The sequence below is a fragment of the Tupaia chinensis genome, unplaced genomic scaffold (genome assembly GCF_000334495.1).
Source record: "Tupaia chinensis unplaced genomic scaffold, TupChi_1.0 Scaffold000600_1, whole genome shotgun sequence".
In the NCBI taxonomy this organism is placed as follows: Eukaryota; Metazoa; Chordata; class Mammalia; order Scandentia; family Tupaiidae; genus Tupaia; species Tupaia belangeri.
In genome coordinates, this window is record NW_006160117.1 from 711,803 (window position 1) to 734,433 (window position 22,631).

Below are 22,631 nucleotides of genomic sequence, written 5' to 3' on the forward strand. Positions count from 1 at the left end.
AAGATGTGAAAAATAATACCCCCTCTTTGGACAGCAGTTTGGTGACATCTGTCAAAATTTGAAATGAACATACCTATCTGATTCAGCAATTCCAATTTGGGTATCTCTCGCTTACAGATGTATAGCACGTACAGATGTTATCAAAAGTATTATGCAGGCATATGCCTTACAGTGTTACTGGTAGTAATAAGAGACTGAAAACAGCCTAATTGTTGAACACAAGAGGATTCATTTAATTACTACAATCATAATAGAATTCTGCCATTTAGAGGAATATTGTAGATCTATAGATACTGATAGGGTTTCATTTCCTCTGCTTTTAAGTGAAAAAGCAGGATTGAGAATGGTCTCTATGGTACACCTCTATTTGTGTTTTTAAAAAACAGGGAGAGGGACCAGCAGGTGGAGTAACGGTTTCATCACTGGACACCTACATAATCAACCATGGTTCGAGTCCCAAGTCCCAGACCCGGCACCTTAAAACTCAAGCTGGGTACATATGCGTGTATGCCCAAAAACCTGAGAGGAGAATGGAGAAGAAGGGATAGCAGTGTGGCTATCTGCCCTGGGAGATGATTTCTTGCTTTCTGTCTCTCTGTCTCTAGTGAGTGCAAGCACCCTTATAGCCAAAAAGAGAAGAAAAAAAAAAAACGGAAGAGTGTGTTCATAACATTATAATAAATTTTACTTAACCCAGTGTATCCAAAATACTATTTCAAAAAAAAAATGGAAGAGTGTGTTCATAACATTATAATAAATTTTACTTAACCCAGTGTATCCAAAATACTATTTCAGTCTGTAGCAAGTATGGAAAATATCAGTAAGCTATTTTATATTACCTTTTTTTGGATGGAATCTTTGGCATTCACTGTATGTTTTACAGTTCCAGCACATCTCAGCTTGGACTGGCCACATTTTGAGCGCTCAGGGGCCACGTCTATAGCTGCTGGCTCTACGTTCAGCAGCATAGGCTTGGAGTGTAGAGAGTACTGGAGTGGAAGTTCAGTCCACATGCTGTGCGACACTGTGCAAGGAATTTACTGTTTCCTAGGCTTCATTTTTCATAGATACAATATAGAGAGTTAGGCTAGAGCTCTGAAGTCCCTTCCAGCTATAAAATGTTGGGTTTAAATACATTATTTTCTATTACTTGTCAAAGTCAAAATGTAATTGTGGTTTCTTTCCATATACACTATTTTCAATAGCAGTCCTGAAATTCTGTGATTCCTAGCAAAACACATCTTGTATTTTAGGGACTGTATTGTTATTGTTAGGGTAAAGTTCTTCGTTTATTGGTTTGTTTAAAGGACACATGCTACTAAGCTACATGCACGATGTAAACCATTTAGGAACTGGCCAGTTCTTTTCATCAAATTCAGTTAGATTTGAAGCTTTGATAATTCTAATGCTGCATGGACAACTTGGAAGAGTGGAAGAGGGAGTGAGCCATGTAAACAACAGCTAAAGAATGAGTAAATACTGGAAGAGGAAGAGTTGAGGGAGAATGTTCTCAGGTACATTTCTGTTTTTCCACTCCTTTGTTCAGAAGATAGTAACCAGTAGTTGTCTTTGAAGAAGAGAGAATGAACAATATAGAGCTGTGATTCTCAACTGTGACTGCATGTTAGAGTCACTTGGGAGATTTTTGAAATCCCAGTGCCTGTTCTTTGTCTAAGACTGGTGGTTCTCCAAGTGAGGTCTCAACCGAGCAGTAGCAGTCTCACCTGGGAACTTGTTGGGGGATGCAAATTCTCAGGCCCCCCTTCTCCAAGATGTACGGCATACGAAATTTGGAGGTGGCACTCAGTCATCTGTATTATATTGCTCCCCTGGGTGTTCCATTGTGCAGCCACAGTTGGGAATTCCATGGCAAGGACTTGGGCCAGGCATAGCAGACATGTTTCATACTAAGTACCAGCTTCCATCCTACAGCGGCCATGGGCATGGTATTGGAGATGAGATGCAATATTTCTGATAGGGATTTGCCACTCCTGATTTAGGGATTTGGGTGATTTATTTACATTTTGAGAGGTTTGGCTATTGCAGCTCTTTTTAGATGAGCCCTTTCTAACAAATAGAAGTCAAGAAGCATAGTAACTGATTGGCCCAAAAGAAGAGGAGAAAAGAAAAAAAAAAAAGGAGAAAAGGATAAAAGCCTCACTGAAGTAGAAGTCAGCAAAGGTTGGTGGGGGGCAAGTACACCAGGGAAAATGTTCCTAGTGAAGAAATTCTGGATAGATTATAAAATGCTGTATTTACATATTAGGATTCTAACGGGAGTTCAAGTGCTATGGAGATTTTAGGCCCACTTTGTGATCTAACATCAATTCTATTTGATCAAAAAATACCGAAGACTTGTTTAACCTTTTTTCATTTGGCATTAAGGGACACATTCCCTCGTAATATTTAGACTTTTAATAGGAATGCAGTTGATACAGGTACAGTAAACTTGGAATGAACTAAGCCAGAAAATAAAATACATTTCAAAGTATAAAGAGGTCGTCACTGAGTGAGAAGGAGTTAATGTGTCACATTCCTTTTGATTTCTACTCCTCAAGAGAACTCACAGTATCTATAATTTCAGAGGCATAATTCCGAAGAATGTTATATTGTGATTTCTCTAAGCTGAACCTTGGAGATCTGTCTGGGAATTTTCAGCCTGCACAAAATAAGAATGGACCCATTACAGTATCAAATTCGTTTGATTTTTCCAAAGTTAGGGGAAATAGCAGATCGGTTCAGAGACCCTCCTTTTGCTCTTCCTTGTTAGGAAGCAAATGCAGGGAAGCAGGCTGAGCTCTGTTCAGCATGCATCTGAAGCTGCTTTTCTCTCAAGATCTCGGCAGCATAACTTCTGCAAGCTCTTCCTTGGGTATTTTTCTTTTCTCATCCCCAAATACTACATTTTGCACGAGAAAGTCAATTTTGATCATTTTCAAAAAGCCTCGGCATTATAGCAGAATTTTTGCCCCGTAGCAAAAACTGCTCTTTTACTGTACTATACAACCTGCCTTTCATACCTGAGTAAAACAATTCAGATCGAAGTTTTCTAGTCATTGTATTTTTCATCGAAAAGATTATAATACTATATGTGTGACTGTGTTTATCTACTAAAAATAGGCTTTTGATTTTTGTATTAATTTCTGAGTACTCAGTTTATATTTTTAGTTTTCTTTTCGTGAATTGGGATCTCTCTGAGTAGAAAGTGGTTTCAGCACTTTGGAGATATTGTTGCACATCTTCCTCAAATAGCCAACGCATATGCATTTCAACGGCTTTTTGGACAGTTCCACAGTTAATCATTTCTTCACAAGAAAAAATGTATGTTTTTCATTATCATTATTCTCTTATGTTCTGGCATTTAAATCATGAAACTGCATCTCGGCGTGTAGACTTACCTTGTGTTGCCAAGAGGAAAGAAGTGGCTTTTCTGCAAAGCTAAATAGTTTTTACTTTATTGTCTGCTACGAAACAGCTGCTGATACCAGGAAAATGCCGTCTCATCATTGGGCCTGGGGTGTCCAAAAGAGGCAGGAAAAAAAAAATTGACTGTAGCTCCCTGTCTGCCCTGGCACTCTCCTCCTTTCTCTCGTTTTCATTGCCGTGAAGAGCAGGAGAACAATATTCTGCAATTAAGGATTCCATTAAGTTGAAGAAAAGAGCAAATGGGGGATGTTTGTTCTCCAAGCTGAAAAAATTTGTCCGGGGTGGGGGGATAGTGGTAGTGGTACAGAGAGAGGTGGGTGGAGAGACGAAGTCAGGGCTGTTTGTTGAATATACTGTTAAGGACTGTTACCATCCTAATTAATCAAGTTAGAAATTACAGCTGTAGTCGGTTTCCCCCCAATTCTTGTTATCAATTTTCTTCTCTTTTGAGACAAAGCAAATCTAAATTTTGTGTTCATTTGTCATTCGTTCTTTGACTTCAGCATCTCTGAAAATAACAATGTAGCACAAAAGCCCAGTATTTACCTAGTTGTAATGTGGGTTGCCATGGTGTTTTGCAAATTATTGCAATTATGTTCACCATGCGAGTCGCCCTTGGTAACTGGCGAAAAAACTGATAATCCTGTTTTGAACAAAAGGTCAAATTGCTGAATAGAAAGTCTTGATTAACTAAAAGATGTACAAAGTGGAATTATTTCCTACCATTCAGAAATAGTTCTTGATCGGGTTTGGGGGAGGGGGTGAGTAAGTACATCTGATTACTGAAGTACAAAGCATTGAAAGGATGTTGTCTTGAGCCTTTCATGTAGTCTTAATGGTGGCTTTTTTGTCAAATTTACCCATTTGCGGCATTGAAAGAGGCAGCTGCATTTAAGCTGGAGAGACGGTGCTTTTTCAAGAGTTCAGTGCATGGAAAGTTCTCAGCAGTATCTGCAGTTTACTAGTAGCCTCTGGTCTATTAAAACTGATGTGTAGCATTTGAGCCCATTGCTCTCAGTACTTGTGAACCCCTCTGGCTGATGATCTAATAAAGTGCTCTTACTGGACAATCTCTGATCAGCTACTTAAAACGGCTGGGGGAGGGGGCTGGAGGGAGAAGCCTCACAGGCAGTCAGACTTGGTGCAGGCCAGCAGAGAGCCGACAGTGGCTAACCCAGTGATGATCTGTTGCCACGGGCTTTGGGGTTTTGTGGCCCTAATCGCCCAAACTGTGATCGCATTTTTTTTTTCTGAAAAGAAATCTTAATTTTATTGAAAGTTGGATAAGAAAAGACTTAGAAGTGTCTTTTTGAAGCCTTAAAATCCGCCTTATACTTGTTTCTGAAATTATGGACATTCTGAAGATATATAATCCTAGGTTTATGTACGACAAAAAGTTTCCCATGTGACAGCCAAAGGTCAGATGGATTTCATCTCTTCTCAATCTGCTAGAGCATCTGGGGGTGGGGGAAGTGAATTTCCGATTGAGGGGAGTTCTTTTTTTTTACCAGCCACCTGAAAAATCAGTCCTCAAAACTTTTTAGAGTGTGTGAAAATGGCATGAAAGCAAAGCAAACCTTAACAAGTTTGTGGGTTTACATTCTACGTCACCTAGCAACCCCCTGGCTCCGCCAGATCTCTTGTCTACCCTTAGTTCTGTTTACAGACTATTCAGACGGCCCTTCGAAACCATGAAAGATATTCAGTTTCATTAGTACCATTCTCAAGGAGAAAATAATTAAAGTTAAATGAACAAACATTGCCTGGTGATGGTTTGAACTCCATTCTGATTTTAAGGTGCCCTCTGGGGCAGTCACATTTTTAACATTTGCTGTTCCCTACTCGAACACATATCACATGAAAACCATACCAATAAATACAAGCCTGCAACCAACCAACCAACCAATAAAAATTACTAGACTTGAGCAAAGGAAAATTCTGGTACAATGTTCCAGGCATGCTCTCCTGACTGAATTTTTTTTTTTAATTTGATTCTTATCCGGGACATCTGAGTTGATCTGTGTGCACACTGAATAAGGGCAAGGGAGAGGGCATGGGATTAAGGCACCTTTCTTTGAAACTGGTTTATTACCTCCCTTCAGAGACTGATCATGATAAAATATTCGATCATGTTTCATAAAAGACTGTGTGCAGTTCCGTGAGTGGCTTAATTTAATAAATGACTCTAAGACGACTAATACATGCCCTGCTACTTTGTACTTGAGAACTTGTTATGTGATCAAATTGATCTATTTTTGAAATGTTTGATTTAGTAAGAAAATTTTCTAAAGAACAAACTATTTCTTATGTGCCTTTTTTGGTAAGCACATTCCTTATAAACCCATCATAGTAACAACCAAACACAAGCTATAGTTCAGGGTATTTTTCAGATATATTAATGATTTGATTATATTGAATGCTCTTGGCAAAACTCTCTTCTCATTAATTACATTTTTCTGATTATAAAAACAATATATGCTTGTTATAGAAAATACAGAAACAGAGGGAGAAAACACCTGGAGATAATCAGTGATGGCATTTTAAGAGTATTTCCTTCCAGTCTTTTTTTGTGTACACATTAATGAAACTGAGCCTTGGGTTTACTTTCAAAGTTTCTTGGTTATCTTGTGTATGTGGCTAAGGTGATGCTTTTTCAAGAGTGAAGACTTGAGAAGCAAAATCTGTGATGGAAGTAATGAACAATTTTTCTGAGAGGCTTCATCACTAAAATATTAATATAAGCATCAGAGTAGCCATTTTACCATCTCATTCCATTTGATTTTTTCCCCTCCTTTTCCTGTTGAAATGACTGTATGCCTTAGCTGACATATCCATTTATAACCGTACATGTTGGAAAGTCGGACATTCCTCACAGTTGGAATATTATATCCCCAAGTCACTTGTAGCTTCACATAGGGAAAAAAGTCTTTTATGAAAAGATTTGTAATACAGTAGAGATTAATGGAATGTGGAGAGGAAAATGCTTTCAGTTTCTCATCTAAAGCAAAAGCGGGGGGGCTGCGAAGTCTTGTATTCTTGCTATTTGTATTTTGTGGATTTTCTAACATCCACAGTACATGGCTGAGTTGCATGAGCTCTTTGTGCTTTGTTGACAGTTGACAGACAAAGCAAAATTATTCCCAAAGCAAGGTACTGTGTACTTAGTTGTGACCTGTTGTAGCCTAAGAATGTAGCTTGCTTTTGAGTTGGATGAATAGGGAGAGTATTTTATAGAATAGGCTTGAATAACTAAGAGAGGTTTTTAGCTGCCCATACAGAAGTATACATGTCCTCCATTGAACTTTTTCCCCCCTAAATGTAATTTTCCATATAAAGTCATTTTAAGTATATTTTCCCCAGCTGCTTGCATGGAGACAATTTTAACTGTTCTAGTATTGTCCTCCAGTGGTAAAATACAATTGCTGGTAATTGTTAGCTTTCTGTGCTCATAGTATAACAGAAGGAGATGGCTTGCATGGGGCTCTTTAATATACCTCAGGTACATCTTCTGATGCTCAAGCTCTGATTGCAAATTAAAATAGCAAGGCTGTGGTATTGGATTGGATTTGAGGCAAAGCAGACCAAGTTGCTAATTTATCATGTAATATACAATTGCTGAGGTTGAAATTTGTCCACTTGTAGTGCTATTTTATGTGTTTAAATGAGGACCACTGTTTGCATCTAACCTATCATAACAGTTTGGGAGTACTCCATTATCCTTTCAGCAAACTGATGGCAGAGTCTGGTCCTTGCACAAATGATAAGATCAATAAGTTTCAAATAACTTGGATGAAATGACATATGACTGTTCATTTAAAGAGATGTCTTACTTAAAAATCAATTTTAATAGTATTTAAAATTCTTATATTGACCGATGAGGTACTTTCTTTCCACTTCTGCTTTGTTTGATAATTTTGTTTAAAATATTTTTGTATTAACTTTGGTGAATTGTTAGTTTATATATTTATTTTTCCTGACTCGCTCTTTCATCTCCTACCCTGGCACCTCTCTGAGACTTAATAATCACTCTTTGACATGCCAGCATGCTACAGTGTAGAAGATTTAACTTTAAAAGCAAAATTATGTTCCTGTTAAAACTTCCCCTGGAGATCTTAGGGAAATTTTCTCCCAGTTTTGGGTGCAAATGTGGGTCAGAAAGCAATTTGTTTTTTGATATTTCTGGAAATCCCAAATCACAACATGTCATTCTTCAAAAGCAGCTGTGGGCCCATACTGTGCACTGTCTATAAGAAGACCCATTTTTTTTTTAATACTGGAGATAATTCTGTGACAGAAAAATGTGCCTGCAAGGGAACCCCAGAGCATTTATAAGTGATTTTGGGTGGAAAGTGCAGATAGTTTGGGGGAGAAGGGTGATTAATGGCCATTAATGAAAACTAGTGATGATTTAATGAATGCTGAAAGCGCATGCGTACTGGTAGACCTCACCCCACGGCCCCTTCACTGCACTCCCTGAGAACCAGTACAATTTAAACTGAATCAGAAGCCACTGCAGGACTGCCTTATGGCATGAAAATCTTTGTGAATCCCCAAAGAAAGCAGAGCCCACTTCTTTTTTCCTCATCATCTACTCTATAACTTCAAATCAAGTAGAGTTGGATCAGGAGGAAATAGAAAAATGTTGCTTATGTTTGCATAGTTGTGCTATTTTACAATCAAATTGAGAAGCAGCCCCATCCATTTTATAGTAACACCAGGTGGAAGCTGACCAGGCTCTTTCGTGGCTAAAATCATGCATCTTTACCAGCGCATTGTCAGCTCAGCAGTGTCATTCCCCAATACTGGAGGTGTACATAGGAGAATACCTTACGTTTACTAAGCTTTTCTGTGAGCTTCTTATTTGATCCCCAAACAACCTTAACAACCTGTTTTATCAATGAGGAAACTGAGGCTCAGAGAGAGGTTTGGTAACTTGCACAAAATTGCCCATTGATAAATGGAAGGGGAGAAACTACTCAAGTGCAGGGTTTTGTTTTTGTTTTTGTTTTTGTTTCTTTAAGAGAAGTTTTTGCTATAGGGCACATGCACTCACTGGAGAGACAAGGAGACATCCCCTCCCTGGGGGGGAGGGGATGACCATGCCACAATCCCATCTCCTCTCAGGATTTTGAGCATACACGCACGCACGCTTGGTGTGAGTTTTAAACTGCCACGTCCAGGACTCAAACCACAGTCAACTACATGGGAATCCAATGATGTAAACATTATGCCATCTGCTGGTCTCTCAAGTGCACTTTTATAACCTCAGTTCTGTATTCGTTGTTGAGCATGAACCTTCATGCTGGAGACTGTGGAGGACACTACCAAATACCAAGCACGTCATTCCCCAGGAGACTGACCGTGCAGTTAAGGAGATAGAACAAGGTGGTAAAATTGCATGGTTAAGGAGACCAGGTGCTGTTTCATCGGTATAATGTGATGCTTTGCAAAGCTGACAAATGTGGGAAGGCTCCCAGTTTGGACGAGACTGGGGGTCAATCATGGCATTAAGACCCCATTGGGGATGCTCTCTCTCACTCATGGGAGAAATAAATAAACTTTAAAAATAATGCTATTGGGAACCAGCAGTTAGCGTAATGGCTATGTCACTGGACTCCCACATAGTTGACCGCAGTTCGTGTCCTGGACCCGGTGGCTTAGAACTCACGCCGGGCGCGTGTGCGTGCGTGCCCAAGATCCCGAGAGGAGAAGGGATTGCAGCGTGACCATCCCCCCTGGGGGGTGATTTCTCGCTTTCTGTCTCTATGTCTCTGTCCGGCGAGTGCACGTGCCCTATAGCAAAAATCTCTCCCCCCCCCAAAAAAAAAAATAATAATACTATCAGGGGACAGTATAAAGCAAGGCATGCTCAGTGTCAGGTAGGATAGAGGGAGAAGTCCCTGCAGGTGGGGGAAATATCACAGAAGAGAATCGAACTGATAACTCCGAGAATGGGCGTTTTAGGCAGAAGTTCTCTGATGTGCACAATGAAAATGGAGAAAATATGTTGCAGAACAGTGAGAAGACCAATCTGGTGAGGCAAGAGTTTGTGTAAGAGGGCAATGAGAAAGGAAAGGAATGGGATGAGGTTGTAAAGATTTTTTTTAGAGAGAATTTTGCTATAGCCATGTACGCTCGCCAGAGGGACGGAGACAGAGACAGAAAGTGAAAAATCACCCCCCCCCAGGGGGGGTGGGAGATGACCTCGTCACAGTCCCTTCTCTTCCATTTTCCTCTCAGGATTTTGGGCACAGGCACACGTGCACACAGGGCGAATTTTAAGCCACCAGGTCTGGACTTGAAACACAGTCAACCGCGAGGGAGTCCAGTGACATAACTGTTATGCCATCTGCTGGTCCCAAGGTTGTAAAGATTTGACAGCCAGACCAACAAGTTTGTTCTGACCTTTTTGGTGCAGGGTATATGATTGAACAATGGGAATGAGAACCCTGGGGAAATACACATGGCAACTCCTTGCACTGGATGTGGGAGAGAACTGAGTCAGGGAAACCAGTAATGAGGTTACTGTGGAAGACCTTTGAGGTGTACACTTGGATGAAATTGGAGAGGACCAGCAGAGAGACTTTGTGACTGACTGGGAATGGGAGGGAAAGGACCCACCATATATTCACACTGAAGAGTACATATGAGAATACCGTGATTTTTTTTTCCTCCTATGAACTTTAGACCCCGTTATTATTTTTCATAAACTTGTTCCTCTATATTTTAATTTCTTCTATTCATTTATTCAAAAGATACTTTTTAAAGAATTATTTATTTAATTTTATTTATTCATTCATTTTATTTATTTATTTATTTTAATTTGATCAGAAAGACACAGAAAGAGAGTGAAAGAGGGAAAGTGAGAAAGCAAGCCACCAGGTCTGAGACTCGAACCGTGGTTGGCCATGTGGGAATCCAGCGCCCTTATCCACCGCGCCACTTGCCAGCCCCCAAAAGATACTTTTGACAGTCTCCTGTGAATCACATTTTCAGATCTGGATGATTTCTGTGTGTACATTTTCTGGAAATACACATGTACACAAACTAATAACAGTTTGTGTTTAAAGTACAACTACCAGAAACACCTCAGCTAACAAGTGGAAATCGATCCATTTTAGCATGTGCAGACAGAAAGCACTTTAGTTGAGACCTCAAAAATATAATTTAGCAATCAGAACCAGTCAGAATTTGATACAACTTCGTACAGTGATTTTAAAGAATTAGTGATGCTGAGAGTAAAGCAACAGGTGATAGAGTTTTGCATGTTTTAGTAAAGGTTTGTTTTGTTGTTGGACAGGCTAGCTTCACTGCTTTTGAGCCTCCTATGTATAAATGTAGTTAACCTAGGCAATCGGAAGCTTAATGACCTTATTCCTCTTTGGTTATGACAATTTACATGTAGTATTACATAATAAAATGACATATTTGGATGGCAGATATCCTTACAGTAGTTCTGGAGGTTTTCAATTAAATCCAAACCTTTTTATAGGCTGGAGTTCCAAGGAGCTACTCATTGCGTTAAAAATTTCTTTTTTTAGGCTGCTCTGTGGCTTAGTGGTTAAGAGAGTCGAATTGCACAGGGCCAATCACGTGGTTCATATCCTGGCCTTGCTGATTTGAAAAAACACACCAGGATGGAAAAGTGGAGAAGGGATTGTGGTGTGACCACACCACATTAGGATGTGCCGCCTTCTTCCTCTTCCTCTCCTCCTTTCTCTCTCTGTCCCTATCTCTGTGTCTCTCTGTCTTTCTGTCTCTGGCAACCTCATGTGCTCTCTGGCAAAATTTTAAAAAGGAAAAAAAATTATTGTATTGATTTGTCACCATAGCCTTAGACTGTATATTATTTCTCAAAATTGGCAATGAAAATAACTTTAGTGGGACCAGCAATTGGTGTGGTGGTTGAAATGCTGGATTCCCACATGGCCAGCCATAGTTCAAGTCTCTGACCCAGCAGCTTGAAAATCACAACAAATAGGGACCAGCATTTAGCATCATGGCTATGTCGCTGGACTCCCATGTAGTTGACTGTGGTTTGAGTCCCAGACCCAGCAGCTAGGACTCATGCTGGGCGCGTGTGCTGGGCACATGTGCATGTGTGCCCAGGATCTCGAGAGGAGAATGGAGGAGAAGGGGTTGTGGCATGGCCATATCCCCTGGGGGGTGATTTCTTGCTTTCTGTCTCTCTGGTGAGCACACGCACCCTATAGCAAAAACCTCTCCAAAAAAAGGAAAAAGAAAAAAGAAAATCACAACAAATAAATAATAAATAAATGTTTTTTTTTTTAATGAGAAAACTTTAGATTTATCTTTGTGAATGACAATTCAAAATAAATATATACAATATTAGTATTTTCACTTCCTTTGTTTTTATCACTCTTGAAATGCAAAATTCACTATGAGATCTTGTAATGTAGTATTTGGCCTATTGTGGAGTATTTGTAAAGACCTGGGATATTTAATTTGAATGATATAAATGCTCCTTGGAAGTTAGATTTAACATTGTCAGTTAACATCTGTTACAGGGAACACGGAGTTAACCAAAATGTACTTGACAAAATGCAGTTGAAGCAAAGCATATATTGAATATGATTAGGGCCTGTTTCCCCCATAGAAGAGTTGTGTTTAAAATACACCATGACCAAAAGCTTAATTATCAAAATAAAACAAGAGGCATAAAGAGTTACAGGCTTCTAATATTTTTTTTCAGCCCCAGTTCCCTTCGCACAGTTATCAGCATGTTTAATTTCCATGCATAATAGCACTAGTTATTGTTGTCATGTGTAAAGGGAGATTAACAGATAGTAAGTACAAACAAACCCAAATAAGCACTGAATAGAGAGGTGACAAAGGAAAAAAAACCTCTTTAATGTTAATTATAACTAGTAGGAAGTCTAGACAAATTATATTATCTGTTTTCTATATGATTTGAAAGGACATTTAGTTAGTAACTCTGTCAGAGATAGAGTTAGGTGTTTGTTTTAAAAACAGGTGAGATGACAACTGAGCTTCTCCCAGGTTGGCAGCTCACCCAGTGAGTCATGAAGTTGTAGTGAATTGACAGAATGAAGCTCCAAAAACATCGGAAAAGGAATTTAGCTTTGTGAACAGTACATTTTAAAAATTAAAAAATCACTTTAACTTCCAGGTCATCTTCAGGTACTTAATATACTTTGTTGCCTCAAAATATGATGGTTTTTACCTGTCTGCTTGCTGATTTTTAATTTTGTTTAAAACAGAATGAAATACAACTGAATTGGCAACTAACTGACTACATTAACATCCCAAAGCATGTAAAGCCTCAGTTATTAAATATAATGTAACAAATCCAAATAATTGATTAAAGAGCGAGGTCTAGTCCTGCATTTTTCATACATGGTTTGCTTGAATTCTACTGTTCCCTTTATTAGTATGTCTAGGCAGGTATTTGTCTCACCTTCTGTGTTTTTTATATGCTATATTTAAAATTTAATACCTGTTGTTGCTAATAACTCCACAATTCCTCAATGTACCCTCCTGCCTAGAACATGCTAAGCCAAAATATCTTATTTAATTCTAAAGGGGCTGATTGTGAGCTGTACTCCTAATTTAATGGCTTTTTGGAAGGAAACATAAATATGGCATTAAACTGTACATGCAGGTTGTACTTGCATCACAGTTGCCTGTGGCTCAGAACCACTGATTCTTTGTTCTTGTTATGGTCTTTTGCTGTGATGGTAGTACAGATGACCTCTGACTTACGATGGTTTGACTTATAATTTTGGTGAACATTTTTTAACTTTACAGTGATATAAAGGAAGTGCACAGTCAGTGATACATAGGGCAAGCTGTGAGGTTTGGTAGGCTAGATATATTAAATGCATGTTCAACTTACTAGATTTTTTTTTTTTGGAGAGGTTTTTGCTATAGGGCATGTGCGCTCACCAAACAGACAGAGAGAGACATAGAGACAGAAAGCGAGAAATCACCCCCCAGGGGGGATGGTCACGCCGCAATCCCTTCTCCTCCATTCTCCTCTCGGGATCTTGGGCACACACGCACATGCACCAGGCGTGAGTTTTAAGCCACCGGGTCCGGGACGCGAACTGTGGTCGACTACGTGGGAGTCCAGCGACATAGCCATTACGCTAACTGCTGGTTCCCCAACTTACTAGATTTTTAACTTACAATGGAGTTGTCTGGAAATAGCCCCATTGTCAAGTCAAGGATCATCTGTAGTTTGGCTCAGACAGGACTCCGTTACTTCTCTGTATTGTTTAGCGTTTATAGTCGGTGCCACACGTCTTAGTCCATTATTGTATTACTAAAACAAAACAAAGAGAAAAGTTTACTTGGCCCACGATCCCGGTGGCTGAGAGCCTTGGTGTGGGACTGGAATCCATCCGGCCTCTGGTGCTGCCTCACAACATGGCCAACAGCAGAGAGGAAGGCGGCAGCATCTTCCTTTTATAACTGACTCCTTCCTGTGGGAGTGAACTCATTCCCTCCCATAGGACATTAATCGATTTTTTTTTAGGGAGGTCTTGTCCTAATCCAAACACCATCCACTAGGCTCCTCCTCCTAAAAGTCCCCCACTTCTCAACACCATTGGGAACCAAGCTCCCAGCGCGTGAACTTTTGGGCGGTGAGCCATACCCAAACCATAGCACCATCCACCTTGGTTCTTAAAGTCATACCATGCTCGGTTGCTTTTAGTCTTTGTGTGTGTGAACTTTGCTTTCCTATTTACATTGTAATTTTCTGAAACTCTGTGCCTGGGGCCCCTTTGCCTATTCCCCAAAGTATTTAATATAATTCTGAGCATATAAAAGTAGTTTCATAGGACTTGTTGAGACCTTTTACCTGAAAAGTTCAAATTTTAAAATAAATTAGCCAGTTGAATGAAGCTTTCTAGGAATGTATTAACTAGATGAATTTTATATTCTTCAAAGGTAGCATTTTTTTTAATGCTTAGTCAAAAAGTTCTACAATGCACTTTCCCTTTGTGCTATCAGAAGAGCCAATTCTCAGTGCTTTTCCTTGAGTTTGGTTTTAGCTCCTTCTAAGGAGATCCTATTCTGAGAAATGAGGTCAAGCAACATGGCAGTGAATGAGGGCCTATCTCCCTTCTGGATTAACACTGCAAAGAGATGTTACTCAATGATGGACTGAAGTGCCTAACCTAATTAAGGAGCACTTCTGTATGTACCCTGCTCTAATCTAAGGGAGAAAGACCAGCAGGTTGTTCAGACTAGAAATAGGGAATGGGGTTAGATTGTGATTGATTGATTGACTGATTGATTGATTTCTCTCTTTCTCTCTTTCTTTTTCATTGGGTACGTGTGCTTACCAGAGATACAGAGAGAAACAGTGAGAGGGAAAGTGAGAAATCACCCCCTGCCAGGGAATGGCCATACTGCCGTCCCTTCTCTGCTCTATTCCTGGGATTTTTAGGTGCACACACATACGTGCCTGGCGTGACTTTCAAGCTGCCAGGTTTGGGACTCTAATCATAGTCGACCATGTGAGATTCCAACACCTTATCCACCACACAACCTGCTGGCCCCAATCAGTCCCTTTCTTTAATTATATTACAGTATAGCTCTTTCTGCCCTTTATTCTTTGCCGTATGCTGTTCATTCTGCCTAAGCTGTCTTTCCTACCTTTCTATGTACCAAACTCACTCATTCTTTAAAACTAGTTCAGAAACTGCTGTCTCTCAAAGCACTCCAAGACCTACACATAGTCAATTCCCTTCTTGCAGCTCCTCAGGCAGGAAGGCCATAAGACAGGGAGCTCACTTGTTCACCTTTATACCCCAGCACCTGCCCTATGGTTGCCTCGTGCTCATGCCCCTGGATAGCAGTGCATGTGGCACCACAGCCCACAGACCCCGGTGCCTGTGTGTGAGCATCTGAGCTTTGCTTGACCCCATTTGTGAAGTCATGTCTTCCTTAACAGATATGTTTCATAAACATCATAATGCTGATTTAAGATAATAAGCATATTGTTATCACATCACTGTGAGAAAATTCAAACAAGCACAGCAAGGGAGAGTAACTGAAGAAGGAAGGTGAGACGAGGGCTCTAAAGGACAGAGAAGTGGGCAGTGGCTATTTCAAACCTTGGGAAAATAGTGATCAGTTGACATTGTCCTTGGAAACATTGCAGCCCGTTTTATGCCTCCAGAGACTATCAATAGAATATACTCATTTTAAATGAGATAACACATTTGTTGTTCCTTTTATGCCAAGTATGATTCTAAACACTTTAAATGTATTAAACAATTACAACAACTTTTTAGGGTATGTAGTGCTGTCGTATCCTTTTTTAAGAGAAGGAAACCGAGCATAGCAATCAAGTAACTAGCCAACATCCACTCAGTTGTTGGGAAGGCCATTCATTTCTTTTCTTTTTTAAAATAAAGAGTTATTTCATTTCATTTATTTATTTTTAATTTGACCAGAGAGAGACAGAGAGAGAGAGAGAGAAGGAAAGTGAGAAAGCAAACCACCAGGTCCAGGATTCAAACCAGTCAGCAATGTGGGAGTCTAGCCCCTTAAGTACCACATCACCTACCAGCCCCGGGCCATTCATTTCTATGTGGTACACTCTTCACTTCCTTTGGTAGTAGAATTTTATTTTATTTTATTTTTTTGCCAGAGGGCACATGTGCTTGACAGATGAAAAACTTGAGAAAGCACCCTCTGTGGGGGGTGGTCCTGGTACAATCCTTTCTCCTCCATTTTTCCTTCCTTTGGGGATTTTGGGTACACATGCACAAACGTCCAGCATGCTTCTCAAGCCTCCAGATCTGGGACTCAAACCACATAGTCATCCATGTAGGATCTATCCACCTTAACCACCACACCACAGGCTGTCCCCGTAGTGTTTTTTTTTATACAAAGAATTATTTTTATTTAACTTTATTTCAATTTGACCAGAGAGGGACAGAGTGGGGGGTGGGTAAGAAAGCAATCTGCCAGGTGCCAGGTTTGGGACTTGAACCACAGTCGGCCATGTGGGAGTCCAGTGCCCTTAACCACCACACCACCTGCCGGCCCCAGGACCCATAGTGATTTTTGCGAGTGAATGAAAACCTATAAGTTTTCCTTCTGTATATAATAAATTTTTTTATTGGGAGATTTTTAATGTATATTGAGTGAGGGTGGGTTTTTTTTTTTTTATGAAAAGAGAGTAACATCTCGGGTTTTTTGTTTGTTTTTTTGTTTTTGTTTTTGTTTTTAACGGGGTTTCCTAACTTTTAAGTTTGGGGCAAATAGATCTAATTAATGTATCAGGAATGATAACTATAGCCATTTTAGAATCTGTAAAGAAAGTTTGAATAAAATGAGTATATCTTGCTAACAGAAGGGTTTAGCATTTATATTTGTCTATGGTGATAAGACTGAAGTTTCTCTTTTTTTTCCCCTTCCAGGGCTGGTTGATATGTGAGGAGCCAACATGTCGCAATCGAACTCGGCACCTTCCCCTTCATTTCTCCCGAAACGGGCCTCTTTGTCCAGCATGCATGAAAGCGACACTTAGACCGGAGGTAACAGTCTCATAAATACTCAGTCACTATGTAGAAGGGGTGAAGGGCCATTTGTCCATCCTTTAGTTCTAAGAAGTAGATACTGGCTACTTGTCCTATGGAGACACACCATTACCACATATGCATCTGTATTTTTAAAAATATCCAGACTTCAAAAAGATCAGTGCTTTATTTTTTTCATTTGTCTTGAGAAATACTACATTTATATCCAAAAGAGAAGCTGGCTAGTTGTTGTATGGGTCACTCAGATTTCTTTCATTGCCACTTCTTCATTATAGAAGAGATGCCATTCCTTTGTAGAAAGTAATGTTCTTAAACTTCATGAGAACCCGTTTGGTGAAAGCCAGAAACCCTCTCTATACGCAAAAGGGTTTACTTTGTATGCCCCCCCCCCCGCCCCGCTGCCCCCCTAGGATTAGGTACCTAAGTAGACCAGTAGGTCTCAAACTCTTTACCTTAATACATACACCTGGGGCATCAGGTGTATGCTCCGTAGCGACTCCTAACTTGAGAGTGTGGTCTAGAAGCAGCTTTTGGGTAATTTAGGTGCCTCCCTTCTGTTGTCCACTTTGAGCATTATCAGCCCAAGCAGCATGTTCCAAACCGTGGTCAGAATTTTCCAGGCCTTCCAAGCTAAGAGGGTTTTATGATAAAGTACACCTAGCAAACGCTGAGCTTACTAAAGTGAAACAGAATTATTCCAGGTGTTCTGAAAACCGGTAAGCATGCAGTGCGCCTCGCTGATACCAACCTTTAATGTGCATCCCTTCCCAAGTTTATCTAACCCAAGGATTTGTGAGGTTTTTGGTGAGAAGAAGGGGAGACTTGGGAACCTGTTGCTTATTTACTTACTTTTTTAAAATGCAGAGGCAGGGTTCCATAGCCATGTATTTTGTTCTGATTTTATGATAGCATGTAGAGCAGGGGCTGGGGGTAGACAGAGAGAGAGGCATCCTCGCCTGGGTCTTGCCATGTCCTAATCCTTTTTCTCCAGCTCTAGCTCATCAGGATACATGGTACCCATAGGCACACACCCAGCATGGTTTCAAGCTGACCCAGGGATCTGAACCCTTGGTCAGCCATTGTGGCTTCCAGTACTGCACCACCGAGGCTGTGTCTATTACTGAGTTTCAACTTCTCGTATTTTCTCTGGAAAAGGCTAGTTTTCGGAAAATGTTTTAAAATGGTAATGGCTTTTTATTTTAAGATAATATATCATCATTTCACAAAATTTGTCAGCAGATGCCAGGAATTAAAAACAGTTACTACCATTATGTATTCCCTTGTTCCGTGTATCTCCATATGTATTTTCGTACATGGTTGTAGCCCTAATGAAGATAAGCCTTTGTCAAACATATTTCTCTGTTGTTACTTCATTTTCAGCACCAAAACCTTTAAACACAAATGTAATCATGCATCTCAGACATTTTAGACTAATTTTTAGTATCTCTTTACTGGAAAATTTACATTGAGTATCTTCCTGTTTTAAGTGATTTTTTTCTTTATTGGAAAATGTTTTTAGGATAAATTTTAATCAACAATGTATGTCAACGTATGTAGATAGAATATGATCATGGTTCATATTGCCAAATTCTTTTTCTAATGGCTTATCTCAACTTATACTATACACTGATACTTTTTGGCTATACTGATTTACCACAAGCCTTTTCAGCACTTGGGCATTTATTTTTAACTGACTGGGTTATTAGAAAATTCACGACATGTTTTTCCTATGCAAAAATGCATCACAACTTTTCTAACAATGCAATAATTTGATAAACATAAAATATTCCTTGCCTTAGTTTTTGAATACATTTAATAATTAGCCAAGTAGAATGTAGAATTTTTAAAACTGTGGTACATGTGAGAATTGGCTGTCTTAGCAAATTCCTTCTACGTCAGTGTCATCTCAAGACTTGCATCAGCGGGTGCAGGAAAGAGAACAAAAGTGTATATATTTAGTGTGACTCATCAATCCAGTTGTAGGCTCTAGGGGACTTCACCTTGCTTCATGATCCAGTGCTGCCTGTGAGATTTTTAAATATCTAACTCATCAGGTTCAATGAAAATTGAATTACTTCTTAGAAAGTCAACCGGTTTTTATAATTCCATTCTTGGTAAGAGAAGGTAAAATGAAAATGTTAGCTATTAAGCCATTAAGTTCCCTACTGATGGTGTTGCTAGTAGTGGTTTAATTTATTATATCTTTTTTTTCAAGTGAATTTGTTTTTTTCTTCATATCTTTGTCCTTCTCAAAACTGTGGCATTTTAGGCAAGGGGTTTTCCAAGGTTATCAGCTACTCTTCCCAGGAAGAAGTTTTGATAGATCAGTTCATTGGGTCTCTCTGCTGCTCAGGATGTCAACCTCTGGAATAACTCAGTTTCAGAACATCTTGGTTGGTGATACTGCTCTGAGCTGTTTTTTACAGGGGCCTTGACAGTGAGACTCAGCCCACTCGTCTATATTCTAAGTTGATAGTGATAGTTAATTGTATTTGTGATATTTTGAGCTTTCTAGTAGAAAGAAAAGTATACATCTTGCCAGAAGAAGCTCCAAAAACAATCGTCCGATGGACAGAATCATTATAATTGCCCTAGGGTTTTCTGAAGTGGCTATTTTGCAGGATTTTGTTTACTGGCTCTTAAGTTCTCAGTTGCTATGTCTCAACTATACATTACTTTCATTGAATAATTATTTATTAAACACCTACTATATCTTAGGCACTTTCACAGGTACTGGGGACTTTTTTTTGGGGGGGGGAGAGATTTTTGCTATAGGGCGCGTGTGCTTACCAGACAGACAGAGACAGAGAGACAGAAAGCAAGAAATCACCCCCAGGGGGGATGGTCATGCCGCAATCCCTTCTCCTCCATTCTCCTCTCGGGATCTTGGGCATACACGCACACGCGCCCGGCGTGAGCTTAAGCCACCGGGTCTGGGACTCGAACCGTAGTCAACTGCATGGGAGTCAAACAACATAGCCATTATGCTAACTGCTGGTCCCACTGGGGACATTTTAATAACCAGGACATTTATTTACTTATAAAACAGCGTAGTATTGGGGGCCCATAGGTGGCATGGTGGTTAAGGGTGCTGGATTCCCACATGGTGGACCACGGCTCAAGGCCCAGACCTGGCAGATTGCTTTCTCACCTTCTCTCTCTCTCTCTTTCTCTGTCCCTCTCTTGTCAAATTAAAATGGATAAATAAAGTTAAATAATTCTTTTTTTTAAAGGCAGCATAGTATTACATAGGTTATATAATATTGTTATCTGTGGACAAAAAGTAGCATTTGTAATAAAACTCATTTGGACAGAATGTAGTACCAGATAATCTTAGTACTTCATTAGTGAGGATTAAAATACATTGCTTAAGTTTGATAGTAAAACAGTAGCTTCTTTATGTGCCAATCTTATCCTCACATAAAGAATTATTTTATTTAATTTTATTCATTGTCATTATTTTATTTATTTATTTTTTGAAGTTGACCCAAGAGAGACAGAGAAAAGTGAGAAAACAAGTTTACCAGATAATCTTAGTACTTCATTAGTGAGGATTAAAATACATTGCTTAAGTTTGATAGTAAAACAGTAGCTTCTTTATGTGCCAATCTTATCCTCACATAAAGAATTATTTTATTTAATTTTATTCATTGTCATTATTTTATTTATTTATTTTTTGAAGTTGACCCAAGAGAGACAGAGAAAAGTGAGAAAACAAGTTGCTAGGTTCAGGATTCAAACCGCAGTTGGCCTTGTCAGAGTCTAGCACCCTTAACCACAATGCCACCTGCCAGATCCCACCTTTTCTTTTCTTTTTAAGAATTTTTTTAAATTTAAGTTTATTCATTATTATTATTATTTTCAAGTTTGATCAGAGAGAGACAGAGAGATAGGGAAAGTGAGAAAGAAAGCCATCAGGTTCAGGACTCGAACCACGATTGGCCATGTGGAAGTGTCCAGTGCTTTTAACCACTACACCACCTGCTATCCCAATAATTCTTTTAAAAAAGTATTCTCTGGGCATTTTCTGCTATATACAAAGTCCATTTAAGGGGCCAGCAGGTGGTATGCTGGTTAAGGGTGGACTCCTGCATGGCTGACCATGGTTCAAGAATCGAACCTGGTGACTTGCTTGCGCTCGCTCTCTCTCTCTCTCTTCCTCTCCTTCTCCCTCTCCGGTCAAATTAAAATAAAGAAATTTCTTAAAAAGTTAAATGAAATAATTTTTTAACAATAGAAAGTACATTTAAATATAGGAATAAAATCTGTGATACATGTTCAAGTTACTAAGAAAAGGGAAACCTTTTTCACACCAGTGGTAGAGACAGGACTTACCCAACTTAAGTAATAAATCTTACAATTTTTTTTTAAGTTTTTGGCCATAGGGTATGCACGCTTGCCAGAGACAGAGATAGAGAGAAGGAAAGTATCTTTACTTTAAGGTCACGGCCCTGACTTTTCGTTTGGCCAAATGTTTATGGTCATAAACTGAACCACAGGGGATTCCATACTATGTAATTCACCAGAAATAAAATGTAAGTTTATAAAAATTAACCTTTCATGGTAGAATGAAGATTTCAAACCAAGTTAAACTTTTTGTCGTTAACATTTCCATTTGTGATGAGAAAAATATCTACATGTGACGCCCTGAGCTGTGGTAGAAACCATTAGTAAAATTGTCCAGCCCCAGGAGCAGGAGCATTGTAGAGGAGCCCTTTATCAGTTGTTTATTCAGCTAAATTTCTTAAAGCCACTTAAGAAGAAAGCAGTGAAAATGACTTCTAGTTGTACTTTGTGCTAGCCGTAGGGTTTCTCACTTGTAAAATTGTTAAAAATCTTTTATAGCAGAACATGTGTACCAGCTAGGCTTCCTCTTCATCAAAGGTGAGAGGAAATAATGAACGTACAATTATCTTATGTTACCATTGCAGAATGGCTGTGGTGCACGTCTTATTGATTTGATCCGTAGGAGGATAGTGAGAATACTGTCAAGCTACTTGGGACAGTGTCTTGTTTCTGCATAAGAAGAAAATATGAAAAGAGAGGAGATCTCTTAAGGAAATAAGCATGAGTTGAACAGGAAGAGCTCCAGCAGTTAGCGTAATGGCTGTGTCACTGGACTCCCATGTAGTCGACCACGGTTCGAGTCCTGGACCCGGTGGCTTAAACTCATGCTGGGCGCGTGTGCGTGCGTGCCCAAGATCCCAAGAGGAGAATGGAGGAGAAGGGATTGTGGCATGGCCATCCCCCCGGGGGGTGATTTCTCACTTTCCGTCTCTCTGTCTCTCTCTGTCTTCCTGGCGAGCACACGCGCCCTATAGCAAAAACCTCTTTTAAAAAAAATCTGTATCTAATCATCGGTGATTCTCCAGTAGAGAATGGAATTTTACCATGAAAATTCATTTGGAATTCTTACTTGTGATCTTTTATTTTTTTAATTCATGATTGTGTTTGTGTGTGTGTAAGAGATAGAGAAGCATTCTCAAACAGTTTCTGGCCATGCCTTGATCCCCCTCTTCCAGCCCATTAGGACCCTGGGCACACACGCACATGCCCGGCTTGTTTCAGGTCACCTCTTTCAAACTGCCAGTCAGCCTTGTTGCTTCCAGCACTCCAGTCTGATACACTACCATGTCACCTAGGCTTGGCCTTCTTTGTGATTTT

The 22,631-nt window shown here is 39.6% G+C and overlaps 1 protein-coding gene across 2 annotated transcripts in view; it reads left to right on the top strand.

Annotated features, from left to right (window-relative positions):
* POLA1 (DNA polymerase alpha 1, catalytic subunit) overlaps positions 1–22,631 on the top strand; it is a 353,788-nt gene that overhangs the window by 212,871 nt on the left and 118,286 nt on the right. For both annotated transcript variants that reach the window (XM_027775720.1, XM_027775721.1), the window contains exon 35: positions 16,848–16,964. In XM_027775720.1, coding sequence (XP_027631521.1) covers positions 16,848–16,964 — 117 coding nt within the window. The remainder of the gene's footprint in view (positions 1–16,847; positions 16,965–22,631) is intronic.